At 42.4% G+C, this 26,266-nt stretch overlaps 1 protein-coding gene across 2 annotated transcripts in view; it reads right to left on the bottom strand.

The window, feature by feature from the left end:
- The window catches only part of prkag2a (protein kinase, AMP-activated, gamma 2 non-catalytic subunit a), a 508,879-nt gene that overhangs the window by 350,438 nt on the left and 132,175 nt on the right, over positions 1-26,266 (bottom strand). For both annotated transcript variants that reach the window (XM_072254087.1, XM_072254086.1), the window contains exon 2: positions 1,893-1,964. In XM_072254087.1, coding sequence (XP_072110188.1) covers positions 1,893-1,964 — 72 coding nt within the window. The remainder of the gene's footprint in view (positions 1-1,892; positions 1,965-26,266) is intronic.

Genomic DNA, 26,266 nt, shown 5'->3' with positions numbered 1-26,266 from the left:
ACCAGCGTTTTGTGTGTGTTGCTTGAATTTCCAGCATCTGCAAATTTCCTCATGTTTGCAATATTAAACCTGATCTAATTTAAAACTATTTTAATTAGTTGTTCCTCTCTGTGCCTTGTGGTGTAACGGGTGGCAACCTTGCAGTTTCTTTAGCAATGTTGTCTGTTTTTTTAACTTAAAACCAGGATAAAATTTTTTACACGCACCTAAATCATTGCTATGAGAAGGGGTCTAAATCTCTACTTTTGCCTCCAACACTATTCAATGAAACTCCTTTATAACCTGAGGAACAACTTCTCATCTTCCAACTAACCATGTTAAGAGTCTTCAGGATTCAACAAGTTCAACAGTTTCAGATAACCAGCCCTTCCAGTTCATATTACAGTTTCGTTGTTAGAACTTAGATCCACAGGAATGAGGTTAGCCATGAAGGTTAAGCCAAATAAACAATATGCGATACTCACAAGGCATAAATGAGAATAAAAGAGTTTTCTCGGATAGGTTGACGGTTTGGACAGTTATCTGCTGCTGTTGTAATGTTTCTATGATTCAGGACTACAAAACATTCTGGTCTTTTGTAGCTAATAATGTACTTTTGCAGTGTACAAAGTTCAAATTTATTACCAAACTACATCTATGTCACCCTATACAACCCTGAGATTAATTTTCTTGCAGGCATACTCAATAAATCCATACAATAATAATCATAACAGAATCAGTGAAAGACCACACTAATTTGGGTGTGCTACCAGTGCGCAAACGACAACAAACTGTGCAAGTACAAAAAGAATGAAATAATAAATAAACAAACAATTAGCAATCAAAATCAATGGATATGGCAGCTTGCAGGTTAACAAAGCATAACTGATCTTCTCCTCCACTGCTGCCTGACCCGATGGGTATTTACACTATTTACATAAACTACAAAAGAGTACAGCACACTTCTGCCCATCATGACTGTAGTTAGTTTCATGCCAAATGAAACTAATCCCACCTGCTTGTAGGTGATCTATATCTCCTCCATTCCTTTCATGTTTATGTCTCTGTCTACATGTCACTTGAACACCATTATTACGTCTGGTCTTCTTTCTATTTTATTTCAGATTTCCAGCAGCTGCAACGTTTTCTATCTCACAGTCGCAGCATTTTTTAAAATTAAAGATTAGCTTTATTTGTCACATGTACATCGAAGCATACAGTGAAATGTGTTATTTGCATCAATGACCAACACAGTCAGAGGATTGTGCTGGGCAGCCCGCAGGTGTTGCCACGCTTCTGGTGCAAAAACAGTGTCCCCTGTCCCCACAACTCACTAACCTGAACCTATACTTCCTTGCACTGTGGGAGGAAACAGGAACATGCAGAAGAAACCCACGCAGTGACGGGAAGAAGGTACTAACTCCTTACGGGTTGCAGCAGGAATTGAATCAGGATCTATGGTGCTGTAATAGCATTATGTTAACTGCTATGCTGCCCTGAGAGAAGTGTTTTGTTTTCCCTCCTCTGAATTTGTTCATCTACCTCTATTTATACCTCTTCCAGACAGGTCAGCTACAAGTAACAACTCTTCCCATCCTCTCTCAGCCAGCAATGCTACCATTTGTGTCAATCAGTCTTTCTCAATCTGTGCCCTATCACAGACATTCCTTCCATTCCCCTAACCCCCTCCTTTCTCTGTAATTTAAAATATTCCATTTCTCATTTCTCACGTTCTGATGAAAGAGCACTAATGTGAAACATTAATGCCATTTCCCTCTCAGTGACCTATTAAGAACTTGCAGCGTTTAAAAAAAAATTTCAGTGGTCCATAAAATGTTGAGTGAAAATCTCAGTGCTTAAGGACACCTCTTCCATGATTAGGCACAGAGGCACTGGAACACTGGTAATCATACCTTTTGAGAAACATCTTTGTCAGAGGATTCCACATCTCCGTCCAGGAAAGGCATAGCAAATGAACTGAGATCCTAAAAACATAAAAATCACATATAGATATTAATCCACCTTACTTTACACAATATAAAATAATATATAAATCAAATTTGCTAGTTTTACGATTATATTTGAATGCAGAAAAAATCTCAAAAAATAGCAACTTCTGGCAACTATCTTCACAGATGTATCCACGAATATACAATTAATGTTTAGTTTGACCATGTCTATGCTCAAATTAGGAAATTGTAGAAGCAATAAATAAACAAACTTGTAATATAAACACAAAAGAAGAATATTTTATGATGTGTGCATAACGTAATTATTTTTCAAGCACATTAAACACTGATTGGACACAGTTTTGGAAAGTGTATCCCAAACCAGAGTTAAGGACCGCTTCAAGCCCACTTGAACGAGTCTCTCACATGCTGGAGTTGAATTCTTGATCTCAATCTCCCTCGCTTGGCTTTTGAAATTTATTCGTTTACCTGCTATGCATTTCCTCTGTAGCTACATTCCTTTTATTTTTTTTTACAAGATTATGTATGGTACAACCTGCCGACATGGCATGAAAACGTCTCGGTACATGTGACAATAATCAACCAATCCCACTTGTGAAAGACTGGTTGCCCATTGGTCCACTATTTATTCTCACCAAACCTCCATGGAATGGGCCCAGCTATCACATCTCTGCCTCAGTTTGATTGTTCACTGTGGTTGCTATAGGAGAGGGGCTTACAAATGGTATGCAAGGCATGTCTGGATTAGAGGGTGTGGGGGGCTGACATCGCAGTCAAAACCGATGATGGATTATTTTCCTCTATTTATTTTATTTTCATTTGCCTCCCCTCTGTCTTTCAGTCCAGATGAAGGGACTCCGCTGTCCACTCCCTGCCTGGCCCAGAGTTCCTCAGTGGGTCAGGCAGGGAATGGGCAGCTTTTTAAAAATTTTTGTTCCAGAGTCCAGCAGCTGTAGTTTCTTGCGTCTTCTCTTTTATTTCATGTTTACAATAGGGCACAAACTCTCAGTAGAAATGTTGTTACATAATTTACTTCAAGACATTCCTGTTGAGAAGAAAGATGCATATAGACAATGACAAACAGTGGGCTCACCTCCAGTCACAGCATGGTTTCAGGTTGCCTAGCAACAAACTGAAAATTAAGTCAAGCTTCTTCGGAGTGCGTGTGTCACAGAGCAACAACTATATCTGCCAGAGCACAACAATGAGAAGTGGACAGATGGCAAAAGGGAGACAGTGTCAAGAACATAAAAAACCTCTGCGATGGGAGGTCTATCTAAACTTACTGGAGTATTTGATGAAATTGCTGGCAAAACTCACAATATTAAGCGAAACGCTGACAAATTCTGTTTGAAATCCTGTTAGCTAAAGCTAATGATTCTGCCTGAGTGTTTCTGGCCTCTTTTTGTTTTCATATATCAGCCACTGCAGGTCAGTGAGCTCAGAGGTGAGCGGTGTGAGTAAGAGTAGGAAGGGAACAAATTATAAATGTCAGAGACACAGGATGGAAAAATACCCTTTGGTCAAATAAGTAAAATAAGCCATTAAAGTATTAAAGCATGTAAAGGGGGAGAGGAGTCTTGTCCAAAAGTAACAAGGGGTTGGATGGTAGCAGCAGAAAATGCAGGGGGAACTCAGCAGGGCAGGCAGCATCTGGGGAGGGAAATGGACCATCGACATTGCAGGTTGTGCCCTCCATCAGGACTGGAAAGAAAGAGGGGAGATAACCAGTAAAATAAAAGACTGAGGTGAAAAGGGTGGAGCAAGAGCTGGATAGATCCAGGTGAGGAGAGGAAACAACAGTCAGGTGGGGGGGGGGGAGAGTGGGAATAAGGTAAGAAGTTGGGAGGTGATTGGTGAAAGTGACAGAGAGCTAAAGAAGCTAGAATCTGATAGGAGAGTGGACCACAGAATAAAGGGAAGGAGACGGGGAATTAGAGGGAGCATTGTGGAAGTGATGGACAGATCAAGAGGCAGGGGATGGGGAAAAAGAAGAAGTGATTGGGTCAGTGGGATATGGGGGGGGAGGGAATGGTCACTGGAGATTAGGGAAGTCGATGTTCATGCCATGAGGTTGGAGACTACCATCAAGAGCAGGATGATGCTTTCAGCAGCAGGTGAGGTATGACAAGAGCAGCAAATGGCCCCATTACAGAGATGGAGGCTGGAGTTATGGGTGGTGGAAAGGAATCAACATTCTGTCCCAAACTGGATTCCAAGGCTGTGAACTATTGGGCTCCAGACAGTGGTGAGAAAAATAAACTGAGCTGGTGGTTAAGGAACAAGGTGCACACGAAGGACCAAAGATGCTCACTTTAGGTAGCAGGGGTGTCTAAGACCAGAGGGCACAGCCTCAGAATACAAGCATATCCCTTTAGAACAGAAATGTGGAAGAACTTGGGTGATGAATCTGGGGAATTCATTGCCACAGATACCTGTGGAGACCAAATCATTGTGTATATTCAAAGCAGAGGTTGATGGGTTTTTGATTAGCAATGGTGTCAAAGGTTACAATGAGAAGACAGGAGAGTGGAGTTGAGAGGGATAATAAATCAGCCATGATCTGACGGTGGAGAAGACTCGATGGGCCAAATAGCCTAATTCTGCTCCTATGTCTTATGGTTTTAAATACTGGATTCCCACCTAATTAGACTCCTCACTGTAATTGGACTGGTGTCAAGATGAAATCAGATAATCTGATGAACCTATTAATTCAGATCATCACTGCTACTCTCAGATCAGACCCACCAATTTCAACAGTACACACTACACTCAGTGGCCACTTTATTTAGTACACCTACTTATTAATGCAAATATCTAATCAGCCAATCATGTGGCCATAACTCAATACATAAAAGCATGAAGGCATGGTCAAGAGGTTCAGACCAAACATCAGAATGGGGAAGAAATGTGATCTAAGTGACTTTGACCGTGGAATGATTGTCTGCGTCAGACAGGGTGGTTTAAGTATCTTAGAAATTGCTGATCTCCTGGAATTCTCATGCACAACAGTCTCTAGAATTTACAGAGAATGGTGCGAAAAGCAAAAAAAAATCCTGTGAGCAGCAGTTCCATCGGCCAGATCACCTTGCTCATGAGAAAGGTCAGAGGAGAATTGTCAGAACGGTTCAAGCTGACAGGAAGGTGACGGTAACTCAAACAACCACATGCTACAACACTGGCGTGCAGAAGAGCATCTCTGAATGCACAGCACATCGAACCTTGAAGTGGACGGGCTACAGCAGCAGACGGCCCCGAACATACACTCTGTGGCCACTTTATTAGTTTACCGGACGTAACTAATAAAGTGGCACTGAGTACATACAGTATAATGTAAACAGTGCCTATAATGTACTATCATGCTGTTGAATGGTAAACCACAATGCCTTGTATTTCTTCATCGAATTACTCTGCATTCTTAAGATAAAGGCTCATGTCAAATAAAAGTCAGATTGGAAATGAGAAACACTGGGTTCTTTGGTGGATAATTTCCAACGCTGCATTCTTTATGCTCTTAAGTAAAACTACAAAGTGGGAAGTGTGCTACAGAGAGCAGAATATGAGGGTTGGGTTTAGACAGGTATGCAAATCAAGCTTTAAATTGCACCTTGTAACAATAATAAACCAGTCTGCCAAATCCTGACATGTAGGCATCTCAGAAGTCCTAGTAAAAACAGGTATTATGCAAGTGTTCAAAATTGTACTGGGAGGCAGGTAAGAGATTGGGGCATAATCAGTCATTGGGTTGGGGATGAGCAATAGACATTTCAAGCCCTCAAAAGCCATCAGGGTATTTGCTTTTGTCTAGCTTTCCCAAGGCTTTAGAAAACAAAGCTGCCAGTGTTAAATTCAATGTAGGGACAAAATAAAAAGCAGACAGGCTTATTAAACCATGAAGTGATTTGCCCAATCTCTGAACCACCGCTTTTGAAGCCAAATTTGACGTGCTTGCATTTCTGACTATTTTCTTTTAATTTTGAAATCCTTACAACTCTCAGTCCTGGAAATAAAAACCATCCAGCCCATAAAGTCATAATAAAGGCCATTCAGCCCATCTAGTCCACGCTGAACCATTTAAATTCTCTACTCCCATTGACCTGCACCCAGACCATAGCCCTTCATACCCCTACCACTCATGTATCTATCCAAACTTCTCTTAAAGGTTGAAATCGAGCTTGCATGCATCATTTGCACTGGTAGTTTGTTCCACACTCTGACGACCATCTATGTGAAGAAGTTTCCCCTCATGTTCCCCTCATATTTCTCATCTTTCACCCTTAACCCATGACCTCTAGTTATAGTCCAACCCAACCTCAGTGGAAAAAACCTGCTTGCACTTATCCTATCTATACTCCTCATAATTTTGTATACCTCTATCAAATCTCCTCTCAGAATCAGGCTATTTGGTCCATTGAGTCTGCTCTGCTATTCAATCACGGCTGATCATCGTCTTTCCCCTCCTCAGACCCACTCCCCAGCCTTCTTCCTGTAACCTTTGATGCTATGGCCAATCAAGAACCTATCAATCTCTGTCTTAAATACACTTAACAACCTGGCCTCCACAGCTGCCTGTGGTAACATTCTGTGAACAGCAGTTCCATCAGCCAAATCACCTTGCTAATGAGAAAGGTCAGAGGAGAATAGTCAGAATGGTTCAAGCTGACAGGAAGGTGACAATAACTCAAACAACCACGCGTTACAACACTGGTGTGCAGAAGAGCATCTCCGAACGCACAGCACATCGAACCTTGAAGTGGATGTGCTACAGCAGCAGAAGATCCCGAACGTACACTCTGTGGCCACTTTATTAGTTTACAGGTGGTACTCCAAAGAAAATAATTTGTATTTTGAAAATGATAACTTCTCCATCTTAACAGTTCTCAAATAAAGATGAGTTCATGAGGAAGATAAAGAGCTAGTAACATAGTACGATGAAAACAATTTTTCCCTCAATTTCAGCTACACAAAGGAGCTGGGCATTGACTTCAGGAAGGGGCAGGGCGGTGCACATCCTCCTGCCTACATCAACAGTGCTATGGTAGAGGGGGTTGAGAGCTTTAAGTGTACATCACCAACAGCCTGTCCTGATAAAACCATGTAAACCCACAGACAAGAAAGCTCACCAACATCTCTACTTCCTCAAGAGGCTAAAGAAATGGTACATGTCCCAGTCAATCCTTACCAATGCAGCATAGGAAGTATCCTATTTGGATGTATCATGGCTTGGTATGGAAACTGCTTTGCCCATGACCATAAGAAACTGCAGAGAGTTTTGGACACAGCTCTGCACGTTACAGAAACCAACCTCCCCTGTACAGATTCTGCTAATACTTCTTGTTGCCTTGGTGAAACAGCCAACATAATCAAAGACCCTACCCACCCCAGATATTATCTAATCCCCTCCCTCCCATCGGGCATAAGATACAAAGGCACATTCCAACAGGATCAAGGACAGCATCTAGTCCATTATCATAAAGCTCTTGAACGGTTCCCTCTTATGATCATAGACACTTGACCTCACTATCTACCTCAGAATAAAATAATGTCCCTTCAGAACAGAGATGAGGAGGAATGTCTTTAGCCAGAAGGTGTTGAACCTGTGAGACCATTGCCACAGACGGCTGTGGAGGACATGTAATTGGGTATATTTAAAGCAAAGGTTGACAGGTTCTTGATTAGTCGAAGGTTAGTTGCAGGAGAATGGGCGTGAGAGGGAAAATAAATAGGCCATGATGGAATGGTGGAGCAGACTCGATGGGCTGAATGGCCTAATTCTGCTCTTACGTCTTATGGTTCAAAACACATGCAAGGTCTGAGAAGAGTTTAAATTCATTCCAATCCTAAAGCAGTGCTTTATTCAATGTAAGCTTTCATCTCTCCTCACTGTTACCCACCTACATTAGTATATTATTTCTATTCTCTACACTTCATTCCCACGTAAGCCTCAGTAGTCACCCCCAAAATTAGCCTGGTCCTTCACCTGCTTTCACACCCTTTTGCAATGGGGCAGAAAAGCAAAAATGCCACAGTCGGAACACACACAGCAATTAAGGACTAAGGCATGGCAATGAGACTTTATAGAATTGCTTATTTACTTCTGTGAATCACAGCGCATTGCACACACAGATTTGTATTTGAAATGCGAGAAAAAATGCAAGAGTAGTGTGAACGGAAATGCATACTGTGCCCCGGTCTCCTTCAGAATTCCCTGTGAAAATAGATTTGAACTGGAACACCAACTGATGACAATACAGTCCTGTTAGCATAAGCGACGTGGATTAGATGAGTTTCACTCATGTTGGGTTATGCTGTCACATCTGAGACAGCCTCCCACATTGACTGGCTTGAAGTCTCAATTCCTCCACATCTCTGATACATGCATTGTAACTCCATGTAACATTAAGATCCATTACATCGTCACCCTGTGTTTGACGATGTTCATAGCCTGGAACTGTCTTCATATTAATATCTTCATCCTCGTTCAATCACACCAGGGTTCTCTTCAGCAAATTCTTGTTCTCACCCCTCACAGACTCTCGGTCATTGGCCAATATGTTACCTGTTTCTCGCCCATTACCCATTTCCAGCACAGCTTATTTATTTATTGAGATATAGTGCAGCGTAAGCCCTTCGAGCCAAGCCGCCCACCAAACCCGATTTAACCCCATTCAATCACGGGGCAATTTGCAATGACCAATTAACCTACCTACCAGTATGTCTTTGGACTGTGGGAGGAAAACCATGTGATCACGGAGAGAACGTACAAACTCTTTACAGGCAGCGGCGGGAACTGAATCGGATTGCTTGTACTGTATAACATTGTGCTATCCACTACACTATCATGCTGCCCCACGATTTTCAGAGTCTGCACTATATTCTGAGATTTCATGCCCATCTCCTCTCTTTTACTCATCCCATCAGAGGCAGAGCATTCAGCCATTCATTCCCTTGACCTGAGCTCTCTTCCTCAACCCTCTTGTTTTTCTATATCTCATTCCACCTTCAATTCCTTTCCATACGCAAAATACTGGAAGAACTCAGCAGGTACAGGCAGCATCTATGGAGGGGAATAAACAGTCGACGTTTTGTGCCGAGACCTTTTATCAGGGCTGTTCCTCCAGCATTTTGAGAAAGTTGCTCTGGATTTCCTGCAGAACCTCTTGTGTTGAGGAGAACTCTGCTCCTCAAGCTACATAATGCCCACGTGTTTTAACATCAAAGCTAATTTTCCCAAATCCTATTCTTAGTCTTTCTCTGTCCATTCTCATTACTGCCAAGGATGTGTTGCTACATTAAACATGATGTAAGTGCTGCCTGACCTCTGTAAGGAGGATTGCCATTAGACTAGGTTGGGTGAGACTAGGACTATAAGTAATAGGTTAAGGGTGAAAGGTGAAATGCTTATGACGAACCTGGGGGGAGGGGTGGGGGTGGGGGGAGAACTTCACTCAGAGAGTGGTGCGAGAGTGAATAGAGCTCCCAGTGGAGATGCTGGATGCTGGTTTGATTGCAACATTTAAGAGAAATTGTGGATAGGTACACGGATGGAGGGCTATGGTCTGGGTGTGGGTCAATGGGACTGAGCAGAATAACAGCAATGGCAGACTAGATGGGCTGAAGGACCTGTTTTTTGCTGTAGTGCTCTATGACTCGACGTCTAGTAGCATATTTAATTGCAACTGTTGCAGAAACATCGCTGGCAATTTATCTTCATTGCCAAAGAGATCATTAAACACAACTTGCAAACTATTTTGTACTTTAGGGCAGAGCATTAAATATTACATTAACTAAACTATTGTCCCATTAGTAGTTGTGCCATCACGAGTCAAGCATGATGTTCTCCCAAGGGTTTATTCCCTTAGTAGAGAATGCTTGTGCGTGACCTTGCTGAATGTTGGGCAGTTGATACGAAAGCAGTCACCAAACAGTGGTCAACAGATAGGGGTCAGGTCCAGTGGTATGGAATGCAAGACAACTGGGAGCCTTCCCCACTGCTGTGATGCAGCGTCGTCTTTCAGCATTGAGATCGTGATTGGATTACTTAATGTCTCATTGCTGTACATTAACCAATCTCGAAATAATTGAGCCTAGATGCATTAATTGCTCTTCTGTAAATTTAATTTCTGTTCCTGTTTAGTACCTATTACCTTTTTGCTCAAGGATGACGGTGAGGGTGAGGGTGGAGTGATTGGGGAAAGTAACCACCAGATCAGCAGTCCTCAGATTCTGTGTCTCACAACCCCTCCAGACCCACCAGACTTGTCAACAGGCCCCGTGCACAATCACGCTCCGCCTCTACTCAAACAGTGCAGAACACACAGAGAGATCATGGTCTGTGTGAGATGTATAGGGTTTAAAAAATAGAAGTAAAAGACAACAAACTCTGCTCAACTGGAAAAAAGATCACCCAAACAATTACTTTTTTTGTTTCTATAACAGAACAGCTTGTCCTTCACGACAACACAAGCCCACACAAAAGTGAAGACACTCCCGGTAAGATAATGAAAACAGAATCAATCCTAGACAAAAAAATATTCAAAGGTTAGAGTAATCTTTGACAAAGTACACAGTTGGCTGTATTTTGACGGGAACCACAATATAATGACATCTAGTTTTGGTCAATAAAACCAACTACCAAAGAATGTCATTTAAAAATTCAAGTCATGCCTTTGGAAATGTGATGTCCATCACATTTTATTTGATTTAAAAAAAATCCAAGCATTTTCACATCAGTCGCAACCCTGCTTCATTTTTGCATCTATTCACTGATTAGAAACTGAACCAGGCAGAGGGGTATTAGTTACCCCAAATGGTAGCAGGGTGGCATGGTAACGTAGCAGTGGGTGTACACTGTTACAGCACCAGCGATCATGGTTCAATTTCTGCTGCTGTCTGTAAGGAGCTTATACGTTCTCCCATGGCCATGCGGGTTTCCTCCAGGTGCCCCGCTTTCCTCCCATGTTCCGACGATGTACAAGTTAAGGTTGTTAGTAAACTATGGGCATGCTATATTGGTGCCAGAAGCATACCAGCACTTGCAGGCTGCCCCCAGGACATCCTCGGATTGTAGTGGTCACTAACGCAAAAGATGCATTTCACTGTATGTTTCAATGTACATGTGACAAATAAGTTTTAAGCTGCTGCTGAATCTCAGGGACTTCTGGCTGGTGGCCAATGAAACAAGGAAAACAATTAAATACTTTGCTAATCGCTCTTTTTCTGGTAAACAATCATCGCAAGCAATGGTCTGTTACTTCCCTTTGGACTTGGAGGCAATTCGATGTGGCAGAACTGAGACAAGGCGAGACAGTCACTGAGAGCGAGGTAGATTCAATGTTTGATGAAGTTAAGCACCAGGTTGAATTGGAAAGGACAGGTATAGGCCAAATCAAGGCGGTGGGGTCCAGGCCACAGAGTATACCAAAGCAACTGATCCTGATGTTTGGACTAAAATTTAAGCACCTGGCCGAATCGAGGGAATGGGGTCCAGCCCCAGAACGCATCGAAGTGGCTAAACCCACTGTTTGGACAATGATTTAGGCACCATGCCAGATTGGAAAGTCAGGGTGTTGAGGCGAGGGATGGGCTGGTTCAGCTCGCTGCTCTGCGATGGTTACTCGGCTCTGTGCTCAACTAATGGCCTGGTGTCAGACTCTCTGTGGACTATTTGCTTGTATTTATTGTTTGTATGATTTGTTTTCTTTCTGCACGTGGCTTTTCATGGATTCTTTTGGATTTCTTTGTCTGGTGACTCCCTGTTAGGAGACAAATCTCAGGGTTGTACAATGGATACATACTTTGATAATAATTTGAAATTTGAGTTTTAGGTTTGGCTATTGAGAAATCCTTAAGTTGGTGATGATCTTCTTCCACTCCAGTTCTATGCATTCTGAAGGCCAAAGTGTATATTGCAGTCTCATCAGAAGTGGGAAGGAGGTGCCCAGTGGGGTGAGTAGTTTGAGAACTGGCATACTCCTCCCATTTCCACATGCTCATGATGTACGGGTTCAACGTTCTGTTTGCTTTTACAATGGTCATGGGCCAGAGGGTCCCTGCAGTCAACGGGGATGATGAGCTTCTTCAAAACAGATTTTGACCATATCCTTTTGAAGTTGCAACAGAGCGTCTGCTTCAGGGAACTGGATTCAAGCATGTGAATGAATGATAAGCCCTGATCAACCACAGTAACACGCACAAAATGCTGGGGGGGCTCAGCACATCAGGCAGTATCTGTGAAGAAGAATGAGATGTTTCGGGCCCAGACACCTGATCAGCACTGTTCCCTGATCAACCGAGCTGACAGAGTGCAAGCAGGGAATGCTGGGAATGTTGGCCCGCCAGGTGACATTGGTGCTGACTCACTGGTCTTCCCTCTAAACTTGGCAGAGTTTGTGGAGACTGTATTGGTACCCATGTGGCATGATTGAAAAACAATTATCAGTATTAAAGTTTTAAAAATCAAATTAGGGTAAATAAGCTGTTGATAATTTAGGCAGAAACTTTATTTTATATTGCTAATAAATTGCTTCGCATAATTAGGGTATACATCATCAATAAAACGTGTTGTACCAAGTCACTGGCAACAAACGCAGAAGTGCGAAACATTAATGAATATCACTTTGTAAATGTCACTCTATGTCAAAGTGTTTAAATACTCCACTAGAAAAACCTCTACACTTAAGAGTTATAGAGTCATAAAGCACTGTAGGACTGAAACAGGACCTTTGATCCATCTGGTCTGTCCTTTACGCCTGTTACTCCACTGGCCTTTAGGGAATAAATAAAGGTTTTAAATGCTGTCAACCATGCAAGTCCCAAATGAAACGCAGGAATACTGTCACACTCAGATGTAGAAGGATTCTTCATTGCTGTTTCCAAAACAATTTTGTTTTACCAGTCAAGGTTATTAGCCCTGAGCAGAACTCCCAACCTTTGGACCACTCTTAGTCTGTCCTCTCCCCATTGACCTGTTTGGCATAGATGACCCTACCAAGAGCCAAAGCATAAATCCCTGACTCCAGCCAACATAGTTTTCTGGATCATTGAGGCACACAAGCCTCCAAGTCACAATAAGGTTGTTCTCTTGCTGGAGGCATCTGGTCTATGTCAAGCTGTTATTCTGCCTAGTCCCATTGCCCTGCACCTGGATTATAGACCCATCCATACCCTCTCATCCAAATTTCTATACGAACTTCTCTTAAATACTGCAATCAAACCAGCATCCAGCACTTCTACTCCAACATCCTCTCGTGGGCCAACATTCCCAGCATTCCCTGGTTGCACTCTGTCAACTTGGCTGAGCAGGGAACAGTCTTGATGAAGCAGCTCAGACCGAAGTGTCTCATTTCTTGCTGCCTGACTTGCTGAGTTCCTCTAGCACTTTGTGTGTGTTACTCTGGTTGATCAGGGCATGATCAGAGTTGATCAGCACATCTCTCTTTAAATATCAACTTCCCCTTTAAATATACCCAATAACTTGGCCTACACAGCTGTCTGTGGCAACGAATTCCAAAAATTTACCACCCTCTGGCTAAAGAAATTCCCTCTAAATGGATGTCCTTCAATTCTGAGGCTGTGCCCTAGGATTCCCCCACTCCCCTATCTTCCTCTCTGATCTGGGCACATTGCAATTTTCCAGACAATAATGAATTCAACAATTTCAGGCAACTCAATTTCTCTATTTGCACCAAATCTGGACAGTTCCTCTGTGGCTGACCAATCATTTTCTCTCTTCACTGACACCGTCAAATCTGCTGGACATTTCCTCCACATATAACCTGCATTTTATAGCCCTTTATTTTAGGTTCTCTCTTTCTATCAACAGCTTACCACAGCAACCCACACCCCATCCTCTCAGAGATATTCCCTCTATCCTACCCATTCCCTTCCGAGCCTTTTGTATTCTGCCTTCCCCACTTCTAATGAAATGTCTCTTCCTCAAATTGTCATCTCTGTTTCTCTTTCCACAGGTGCTGTCTGACTAACTGAGTGCTTCCATTATTTTCTGTTTTTTTTAAATTTCAGATTTCCATCATCTGCGGTATAAACCGTCATCAGCCTTTGGAAGCAGATACAATAGTGACATTTAGGAGGACACATGAATACACAGAGAACAGAGGTATATGGTAGTGTAATGCTATGACCCGGGTTCAATTCTGCTGCTGTCTGTAAGAAGCTTGTACTTTCTCCCCGTGACCATGTGTGTTTCCTCTAGGGGCTCCAGGTTCCTCCCACAGTACAAAGATATATAGCTTAGTAGGTTAATTGGTCACATGGATGTTACTGTGCAGCAAAGCCTCCATGCTATATCTCCAAATGAAAATAAACTCAAAGGCCTGAAGAGAGGGTTTCCCTTGCTGCATCTCTCTATGCTATCAATTAGGAATAGTCTATGTACCTGATGACGTCAAAGTCCAAATGGCATCAAGTATAAATGCAATGATTATTACTGAATTTATTGCTGCCTGTTGGTTTTCCAGTTCAACTGTCGGCCAGTTACACTGAACAGCTTTGTTCTGTGGCATAGATCAACTGGGTTGAGAGAGATAATAAATCAGCCATGATGGAATGGTGGAGCAGATTTGATGGCCTAATTCTGTCTTATGCTGAACTGTTTCCATGCCTCCCAATGTTATATACCTTTATCATATTACCTCTCAGCTTTCTTTGCTTCAGAGAAAAAAAAGACATAGCCTATCCAATCTGACCAAATAACTCGAGGCTTCCAATCCAGGCAATATCCTTGTAAGTCTTTTCCACATCCTTTCTAGGCTACCAGACCTGCACAAGCATGGCCCAATCAACACTTTGCACAACTTGAATATGATATCCCACTTTTTAAACTCAGTACCTCAACTCAAGCATACCACAAACCATTCACATCACCCGGTGTTCTAATCTTCAGGGAACAACATACATACACTCTGAGGTCACTCTGTTCAACACTACCCAGAGCTTTTCAATTCACTGTGTATGGTCCGTCTCGGTTTAAATCCTCACATGCATCAATTTACACTTGTCAGAGTTCAACTGTCTTTTTCATTCCCTTTCCCAATCTCACAGCTGATTGAGATCCTGTTGTAACCACAGACGACCTTATTTTTAAATGTCCATGGTACCACCAATTTGGGTGTCATCTGTAAACCTACGAATCATGCCACCTAGATTCTGCAGCCAAATTATTCATATTTATGACAAACAATAGGGGACCCACAACTGATTCCTGTGGCATTCCACTGATCGCCAGCTTCCAAACTGAAAGGTGTCCTCAATTAGCACACACTTACTCCTATCACCAAGTCAATTTTGTGTACTGTTTACTAACCCACCCTGAGTCTAATGTGTTCTAACCTTCCAGACCAACCTATCATAGCAGGACCTTTTCAAGAACCTCTGTCTACTGCCCTGCCTTTTGGTCAACTCCTCAAGAAAACCTAACCAAATTCATAAGGTGATTTCCCACCCATCAAGATGCGGACAATTAGTGCTGAAAAGGTATCATCGTTCACACATAAATAATGCAACTACACTCAGTGCCCACTTTATGAGGTACACCTGTACACTTGCTTGTTTATACAAACATCTAATCAGCCACTCAATGCATAAAAGCTTACAGATGTGGTCAAGAAACTCAGTTGTTATTCAGATCAAATATCAGAATGGGGAAGAAATGCAATCTAAGTGACTTTGACCATGATTGTTGGTAGCAGATGGGGTGGTTTGAGTATCTCAGAAAACTGCTGATCTCCTGGGATTTTTATGCACAACGGTCTCTAGAGTTTACGGAGAATGGTGTGAAATACAAAAAACATTCAGTCAGTGGCAGTTCTGTGGATGAAAATCCTTTGTTATTGAGAGTGGACAGAAGAGAATAGCCAGACCGGTTCAAGCTGACAGAATCAGAATCAGTTTTAATATCACAGGCATATGTTGTGAAATTTGCTGTCTCTGCGGCAGTAGCATACAACGCAAAACAAAATAATAGAGAAAAAATTGTGAATTACAGAAGTATATATATAAAATTAAATTAAATAAGTAGTGCAAAATTTTTTAAAAAGTAGTGAGGTAGTGTTCACGGGTTCAATGTCCATTCAAAAATCCGATGGCAGAGGGAAAGAAGCTCTTCCTGAATTGCTGAATTTGTGTCTCCAGGCTCCTGTATCTCCTTACTGATGGTAGGAATGAGAAGAGGCCATGTCCTGGGTGATGGGGATCCTTAATGATGGATGCTGCCTTTTTGAGGCATTGCTCTGGATACTACAGAGGCTAGTGCACATGATGGAGGTGACAAAGTTTCAACTTGTGTACAGGAAGGCGACAGTAACTCAAATAACCATGTGATACAACAGTGATGCGCAAAAGAGCATCTCTGAACACACAAAACTTAACTTCTTGATGGGTGGGAAATCATCTTATGAATTTGGTGAAGTTTTCTTGGAGTTCAGGAGTTTACCAAAAGGCAGGACAGTAGACAGAGGTTCCTGAAGTGGATGGACTTCAGTAGCAGAAGACTAGAAACATACAGATTATTAGGTACCTCCTATAGTTAATAAAGTGGCCACTGAACCAGCATGTGGTCAAACAGGTTCTCATGACAACTTGGAAGGAGAAGCTGGTGAATGAAGTGGGCCTCCTTCACCTCCTTCAAGCTTTGGCAAGACTGGACACAAAGAACAAGAGTAACAATTTGAATGTGCAAAATCCAGCCTGAAACAATAGCAGTGAGATAACAAAAGCTCAGCTGTGTAGAACAAAATAAAAAGCTTTTCAGAAATAGAAAAGATGCATGAAATCCTTCTTTCAAAGTACAGTACCAGATTGACAAGTAAATTGTTCATTCATGTAATCACCAGGCAGCACACACAACAATGAGATGGAAAATACCCAAGAAAGAAATCAAGTAGAGAATCAGAATCAGGTTTAACATTACTGGCATATGTCGTGAAATTTGTTACAAATATGAAATTAGGATCAAAATTTATTTTTACTTCTGGTCAATAAGACTAATAAATCAGTAGGCTACAAGCTTCATCCTATAAAATGGGACGTGAAATTTTCATAATTTAAAACAAAAATAATAGGGAGCACCACTGCAGTATAGCAGTTAACGTAATGCCAATACAGTGCCAGCACCCTGAGTTCAATTTCCACCATTGCCTCTAAGGAATTTGTGTGTTCTGCCTGTGACTTCAAGGGGTTCCTCCCAGATTTCAGAAACGCACTGGTTAGTAGGCTAATTGGTCACATGGATATAATTGGGTGGCACAGGCTCGTTGAGACGGAAGGACCTGTTACCTTGCTGTACCTAAACAAAAAGAATTTAAAAATCTTTAAATAAATATTTAAACTTATCTGTTTAGGTTCACCTGAGGCTTTAAACTGCTATCTTTATTTGGTGAAATCCCATTTTCATGTCACGTCGCTAGTATATTGGTGACCTCCACTAACCTCTTTATCACAACCAGTGTCCTTACATTCATCTGACTCATCAAGTTTGATACTGCAGAATCCACCCTGCTGGCACCAAAAATCATTCCACGGTCAAAGTCACTTAGATCACATTTCTTCCCCCATTATACTGTTTGGACTGAACAACAACTGAACCTCTTCACCATGTCTGCATGCTTTTACGCATTGAGTTGCTGCCACATGATTGGCTGCTGAGATAAGTGCAAAAACGAGCCAGTGTACAGGTATGGTTTACAAAATGATGACTGAGTGTAAGTTCCAATTTTTATTCTTCCCACATTCTCAGCAATTCCCTCCAGATTCTCTTCGTTTATTTATTTTGTGATACAGCATGGAGTAGGCCCTTCCTGCCTTTCGAGCCGCACCACCCAGCAACCCCCAATTCAATCCTAATCACGGGACAATTTACACTGACCAATTAACCTACTAACCAGTATGTGTTTGGACTGTGGGAGTTAAACGGTATACTCGGAGAAAGCCCACGTGGTCAAGGGGAGAACTCCTTACAGCTGACATCAGAATTTAATTCCAAACTTTGATGCCCCAAGCTCTAGTAGTAGCACGCTAACTTGGCGCCTATCAGGTATTGGCACACAAGGGGCAATTTAACTCACTGACTTATACCTCTTGGAATGTAGGAGGAAATCGGATCTCCGGTCAGAGGGAAAATGTGCAAACTCCACATCAACTGCAGAGGTCGGGACTGAACCCAAATCCCTGGCACTGTGAGGCAGCAGCCCCACTGGTCGTGTCACTGCGTCACCTCCACAGGCATCATGCTTGCCAGGAGAAAGCACAAATCATTTTATTTTGGTTCTGCTCTCACAGTTTCCCACTATTCACTGAATTTTCAAATAATATTTGCAAGTCAGCAGTAAACAGGAAATGAAACTTGCTGCTGATGTCCCCCCCAACACAATTCTGTTTACTGAGGGAAGTGGGTCAGTGCTGGTACATCACAGAACTCTGTTGCCTCTTCTCAATTACACACACAAAATGCTGGAGGAACTCAGCAGGTCAGACAGCACCTATGGGGAAGTTTCGGGCCAGGACCCTTCATGCCCTCTTCTCGCTGCTGCCATCAGGAAGAAGGTACAGGAACCTCAGGACTCACACCATCAGTTATTACCCCTCAATCATCAAACTCTTGAACCAGTGGGGATAATTCCACTTGTCCCATCACTGAAATGCTCCCACAACCTATGGACTCTTTTTCCAAGTGCTCTTCATCTCATGTTCTCGATATTTATTGCTTACTTATTCATTATTTCTTTTTTTTTCTTTTTGTACAGTTTGTTGTCTTTTGCAGACTGGTTGAACACCCAAGTTGACCAGGTCTTTCATTGATTCTATTATGGTTATTATTCTATTATGGACTTATTGACTATGCCCACAAGAAAATGTACCTCAGGGTTGTATATGGTGACTTACGTGTACTTTGATAATAAATTTACTTTGAACTTTGATTAGGTCGCTTACTCTCATTTGCTTTTTACGGATCACCTCTCACAGTAATCCCAGCACGGCAATTCAAGCTGCAAAATCTCCCTGCCTCCCAAAGGCAACAATAATTTGAGAGTTCCAGACATGAAATGTTAACAAACTTTTTGATGTGCTGAGCTTTTATTACATAAAAGTTGGTAACCTCAACCTAAAGAAAAACACTAAAACCAGAGAATTCACTTTCGTTTGCGCCAGCAAGAATAAAGTGGTTGTAAAATTAATAAAATACTAAATTCTGTTTAAAGTTTATAAAAATTGGTGCAGCTGTGGATTGGCAGAGAAGTTTTTTTCTCAATAAAGGAGTGGATGAGGAACTGGAACTCTCACCCAGGACACTGAAAAGGGTAGTAAAAGATCACAACCACCCTGCTCATGGGCTGTTTGTCCCATTCCCATCAGGGAGGAGGCTTTGCAGCATCCACCCCAGGACCACCAGACACAAAAACAGTTTCCCTAAGCAGTAAGGCAGATCAACACCTCCACCCACTAACCCACCTCTCCACACCCCCAGCCACCACTGCATTAACATTTCCTGTCAGCCTCCTACGTACACACTCCTGTGCCTAGTGTCACTTTATGGACATACAATCAATCTAATCTATGTATTTATATTTACATTTATTATTATTATTATGCTGTTTATCTTATTGTGTATACGTTTTTGTATTGCATTGGATCCGGAGTGACAATTGCTTTGTTCCACGTGTACTGGAAAAATCTGGAATCTTGACTCTATTTGTGCAAAGGAGATTTAATAGATTTCATAGAGGTGTACACAATTATGAGGGGTATTGAAAGGATAAACCCAAGCAGGGTTTTCCCACTGAAATTAGGTAACACTAAAACTGGAGGTCAGAGGTTAAGGGTGAAAGGTAAAACGTTTAAGAGGAACATGGGGAGAATTTCTTCACTCAGAGGGTGGTGTGAGTGTGGAACAAGCTGCAGTGGTGGTAGATGTGGGTTCAATTTCAATATTTGAGAGTAATTTGGATAGGTTCATGGATGGGAGGGGTACGGAGGACTATGGTCCCAATGCAGGTCAATTGGACTAGGCAGAATAGTTCAGCGCAGACTAGATGGCCTGAATGGCCTGTTTCCTTGTTGTGGTGCCCTATGAACCTTTGAGTAATATACAAGTGATTAGGTCAGGTTCAGTTGGCATGGCTCGATTTAGCCAACTGTATGGCAGGAGTTGGTTAGATGAAGGAGGATGGTTGTTGATGGTGCTGGACTGCAACTGGTGTGGGGTTGTTGTGATAAAGTTAGCTTAGGGTAGGTTAGTTATTATGTACAAGCTGAGGCTCCGGAGGGTTCCTGTACTGTGGAAGACGTCCTGCCTCATCCCTGTGCCGAAGACGCTGCACCCTAGCAGCCTCAATGACTACAGACCGGTGGCATTGACCTCCCACATCATGAAGACCCTGGAGAGACTTGTTCCGGAGCTGCTCCGGCCTATGGTCAGGCCACACTTAGATCCCCTCCAGTTCGCCTACCAGCCCCGACTAGAAGTTGAGGATGCCATCGTCTATCTGCTGAACCGTGTTTACGCCCACCTGGACAAGCCAACGAGCACTGTGAGGGTCATGTTTTTTGACTTCTCCAGTGCGTTCAACACCCTCCGCCCTGCTCTGCTGGGGGAGAAGCTGACAGCGATGCAGGTGGATGCTTCCCTGGTATCATGGATTCTTGATTACCTGACTGGCAGACAACAGTATGTGTGCTTGCAAGACTGTGTGTCGGACAGAGTGATCAGCAGCACTGGGGCTCCACAGGGGACTGTCTTATCTCCCTTTCTCTTCACCATTTACACTTCGGACTTCAACTACTGCACAGAGTCTTGTCATCTTCAGAAGTTTTCTGATGACTCTGCCATAGTTGGATGCATCAGCAAGGGAGATGAGGTTGAGTACAGGGCTACGGTAGGAAACTTTGTCACATGGTGTGAGCAGAATTATCTGCAGCTTAATGTGAAAAAGTCTAAGGAGCTGGTGGTAGACCTCAGGAGAGCTAAGGTACCGGTGACCCCTGTTTCCATCCAGGGGGTCAGTGTGGACATGATGGAGGATTACAAATACCTGGGGATACGAATTGACAATAAACTGGACTGGTCAAAGAACACTGAGGCTGTCTACAAGAAGGGTCAGAGCCGCCTCTATTTCCTGAGGAGACTGAGGTCCTTTAACATCTGCCGGACGATGCTGAGGATGTTCTACGAGTCTGTGGTGGCCAGTGCTATCATGTTTGCTGTTGCGTGCTGGGGCAGCAGGCTGAGGGTAGCAGACACCAACAGAATCAACAAACTCATCTGTAAGGCCAGTGATGTTGTGGGGATGGAACTGGACTCTCTGACGGTGGTGTCTGAAAAGAGGATGCTGTCCAAGTTGCATGCCATCTTGGACAATGTCTCCCATCCACTACATAATGTACTGGGTGGGCACAGGAGTACATTCAGTCAGAGACTCATTCCTCCGAGATGCAGCACAGAGCGTCATAGGAAGTCATTCCTGCCTGTGGCCATCAAACTTTACGACTCCTCCCTTGGAGGGTCAGACACCCTGAGCCGATAGACTGGTCCTGGATTTATTTCATAATTTACTGGCATAATTTACATATTACTATTTAACTATTTATGGTTCTATTACTATTTATTATTTATGGTGCAAATGTAACAAAAACCAATTTCCCCCAGGATCAATAAGGTATTACTATGACTATGACTATTCCATCTCTGCTGAGAGCAGAATCAGGATCAGGTTTAATATCACCAACATATGTTGTGAAATTTGTTAACTTTGTAGCAGCAGTACAGTGCAATACATGATTAAAAAAAACTGAATTACAGTAAATATATATGTCTATCCAATAATTAAGTTAAAATTAATAGTTCAAAAACTGAAATAAAGAAGTATTGAGGTACTGTTGATGGGTTCAATGTCCATTTAGAAATCAGATGGCAGAGGGGAAGAAGCTGTTCCTGAATTACTGTGTGGGTTTCTTCAGGCTTCTAAACCTACTTCCTCATGGTAACAACGAGAAGAGGGCATGTCCTACATGGTGGGTTCCTTAATGATCGAAGCTGCCTACATAAGGCACCGCTGCTTGAAGATGTCTTGGAAACTACGGAGGTTAGTATAATGGAGCTTACTAATTTTACTACCCTCTGCAGCTTGCTACAACTTGTGCAGTAGCACCCCCATACCAAATGGTGATGCAGCCAGTCAGAGTGCACTCCATGGTACATCTGCAGAAATTGTCAAGTATTTTAGGTGACAAAGCAAATCACTTCATATTCCTAATGAAATACAGTCACCATCTTACTTTCTTATCACTTTCACACAGAGAGTGGTGGGTGCATGGAATGCACTGCTGGCGGCGGTGGTGGAAGCGGATACAATAGGGTCTTTCAAGAGCCTCTTAGATACAAAGAGCTTAGAAAAATAGAGGTCTATGCGATAGGCAGTTTCTAGAATAGGTTACATGGTCGGCACAACACTCTGGGCCGAAGGGTCTGTAATGTGCTGTAGATTTCTATGTTCTATGTTCTATGACCTGCCCAGAGTCTAGAGAATTTTGGTAAATGATTACTAATGCATCTACTATAACCTCCACCAATTCCCTCAGCACCCTGGGATGCATCCCATCAGGACCAGGGGACTTATCTATCTTCAGGCCCTCTAGTTTGCTCATCACTATCTCTTTAGTGACAGTGATTTTATCGAGGTCCTCACCTCCACCTTCATCCATAACATCATTCTTTGGCAAATTAGACGTGTCCTCCACCGTGAAGACCAACACAAAATAGTCGTTCAATGCCTCAGCCATTTCCTTATCACCCAATATCAACTTCCCCTTCTCATCTTCCAAGGGACCTACATTGACTTCAGCCACCCTCTTCCGCTTTATATATTTATGAAAACTTCTGCTATCTGTTTTTATATTTTGTGCTAATTTACTTTCATACTCTATCTTCCCTTTCCTTATTTCTTGTTTAGTTGTTCTCTGTTGCTTTTTAAAGTTTTCCCAATCCTCCAGTCTCCCACTACTCTTTGCGACTTTGTACACATGAGCTTTTAATTTGATACTATCTTTTATTTCCTTAGTTATCCAAGGCTGGTTCTCCCAGCACTTACTGTTCTTACTTTTGACTGGAATATACTTTTGTTGAGCACTGTGAAAAATCTCTTTGAAAGTATTCCACTGTTCCTCAACTGTCCTACTAAATAGCCTGTGCTCCCAATCCACATTAGCCAACTCCTCCCTCATCCTGTTGTAGTCTCCCTTATTCAAGCATAATACACTAGTTTTAGATCTAACTATTTCATCCTCCATCTGTATGTGAGATTCAATCATACTATGATCACTCTTTCCAAGAGGATCCCTGACTACAAGATTGTTAATCTTACCTGTCTCATTGCACAGGACTAGATCTAAGATAGCATTTTCCCTTGTAGGTTCACTAACATACTGTTCAAGAAAGCCATCACAGATGCATTCTATGAAGTCCTCCTCAAGACTTCCTTGACCAACCTGATTCACCCAATCTATGTGGAAGTTAAAATCCCCCATGATAACTGCTGTTCCATTCTTACAAGCCTCAGTTATTTCTTGATTAATCGCCTCTGCAATATTTTTATTAGGTGGCCTATAGACAACTCCCACCAGTGATTTTTTTTTCCCTTTGCTATTCTTAAACTCTACCCAGATGGACTCAACATTCTGCTCTGTAGATCTTATATCGTCTCTCACAATCGCCCTGATCTCATCCTTAATTCAGAGTGCCACCCCACCATTTTTGCCTTCCTGCCTATCTTTCCATATTACCTGATAACCTTGTATATTTAATTCCCAGTCATTTCCACCTTGCAACCAGGTTCCTGTAATGGCCACTAAGTCATATGCCTTGGTACTGATCTGTGCCACAAGTTCACTAACCTTGTTTCTAATACTACAGGCATTTAGATAAAGTGCCCTTATACTCATTGTCCTTTTAGAATCTAGTGACCTATTCGATTTTTGCTTTTTACTTTTATGCACTTTGCTCTTACTTTTTTCTACACTAACTCTAGCTTTGGTCTCTGCAACACTTCCCTCTTCTTTTCTGTGTTGGTTCCCATCCCCTGCCATATTAGTTTAAAACCTCCCCAACAGCACGAGCAAACAATCTCCCTAGGACATTGATCCCGGCCCTGCCCAGACGTAAACCATCCAGATGGTACTCGTCCCACCTCCCCCAGAAGCGGTTCCAATGCCCCAAGAATCTGAAACCCTCCCTCCTGCACCACCACTCAAGCCACATATTCATTCGAGCCATCCTGCTATTCCAACTCTGGCTAGCACATGGCACTGGTAATAATCCTGAGATTATTACCTTTGAGGTCCTACTCTTCATCTCCTGGCTCCCTAAATTCAGCTTGTAGGACCTCATCCTGCTTTCTTCCTATATCATTAGTACCTACATGTACCACGACAGCTGGCTGCTCACCCTCCCCTTTCAGAATGCCCTACCTCCCACAGGAATTTCTTTCCTCCCACAGTTGCTGCTCAACCCGCTGAGTTCTTCCAGCAGATTCCAGCATCTGTACAATTATAGGAGGTGTGGAGAAGAGAAGGAATTGAACCTACTCATACGAGAGCCCAACAACTACATCTTCCCAGTGTAGGAGTCATGATAAATAAACATCTGGGCAAATGGAGGTGTAGCGGTTAGCGCAATGCTTTACGGCGCTAGTTCTAAAATTGAGGTTCAATTCCTGCCACTGTCAGCAAGTAATTGTAACCACGTGACGACGTGGGTTTCTCCTGGATGCTCCAGCTTCCTCCTAAATTCCAATGGCGTACAGGTTAGGGTTAATAAGTTGTGGGCTTGCTATGTCAGTGCTGGAAGCACGCCGGCTACCCAACACAATCCTCGCTGATTTGATTTGATGCAAACAACACATTTCACTGTATATATTTGTGACAAATAAATGCTATCTTTAATCTTTAATGCTTCCTTCCTGACTTACTGCCTCATTGGAACCACAATCTACCAGATTGGATGATGCCTGGAGACATAAAGACTCCTTTTAAGCGTCAAGTATAAACATAAAAGTAGCCATAGAATCTGGACTGAGAAGTGGCTCATAGCTCAAGCAAAGGCATTGTGCTTTAATGGTTTATGAACAAAGCTCAAACAGGAGCTTCTGTAAAAATCAATTAAGCTTAAACCAGGTGAGTGTATTCTTCAGGTTACGGGCAGGGTGCAGCTTTGAACACTGGCTGGGCATGACCTTGTCACCAAGCCAACTCATTCCCTCTCTCACTTCTTTGACATTTTATTGATCCACAGGTTTTTAGTGCAGTTGGCCCAGTGGTGCAACCTTTGAAGTGGTTGTGATCTTAACTGCATACTATACATGCAGTCAAAGCAAGGAATCCGGAAGCAAGGCACTTTAACTACAGGGATATTCTCCCCTGATTTCACGGGGCTTTGGTGAGACATCACTTAGAGAAATGTTTGCAGTTTTGATCTCAGTCCACTAGCCATGGAGTGATTCCTGGAACTGGAATTGATTTACTATTGTCACACGTACCAAGATACAATGGAAAGCTCGTCTTGCATACTGTTCATACAGATTAGATCATTACACAGTACAAAGTAAATTTTATTATCACAGTACACATATGACACCATAAAGTATCCTGAGATTCATTTTTTACAGGCATTCACAGTAGAACAAAGAAATACTACAGAATTAATGAAAAACTACTTACAAAGACTTCTAGAGATGTACCGTGGAGAGCATTCTGACAGGCTGCATCACTGTCTGGTATGGGGGGGGGGGGCTACTGCACAGGACCAAAAAAAGCTGCAGAGGGTTGAAAATTTAGTCAGCTCCATCTTGGCCACTAGTCAGTACCCAGGACATCTTTAGGGAGCGGTGTCTCAGGAAGGCAGCGTCCATTATTAAGGACCTCCAGCACCCAAGGCATGCCCTTTTCTCACTGTTACCATCAGATAGGAGGTACAGAAGCCTGAAGGCACACACTCAGTGATTCAAGAACAGTTTCTTCCCCTCTGCCATCCCATTCCCAAATGGACATTGAATCTTTGGACACTACCTCTCTTTTTTAATATATATCATTTCTGGGTTTTTGTACAACTTATAATCTATTCTACATATATAATAATTGATATACTTTTATTATTTTCATTATCTTATTTTGTTAGCTTGTTTGGTTTTCTATATTATGCATTGCATTGAACTGCTGCTGCTAAGTTAACAAATTTCATGTCACATGCCGGTGTTAATAAACCTGATTCTGATTCTGACAAAGACTGACAAACAACCGATGTGCAGAAGACA

This window comes from Mobula birostris, chromosome 3, assembly GCF_030028105.1.
Source record: "Mobula birostris isolate sMobBir1 chromosome 3, sMobBir1.hap1, whole genome shotgun sequence".
NCBI classification, from domain to species: domain Eukaryota; kingdom Metazoa; phylum Chordata; class Chondrichthyes; order Myliobatiformes; family Myliobatidae; genus Mobula; species Mobula birostris.
The sequence above is the reverse complement of the archived record's forward strand: the minus strand, read 5'-3'. Positions and strand labels throughout refer to the sequence as shown.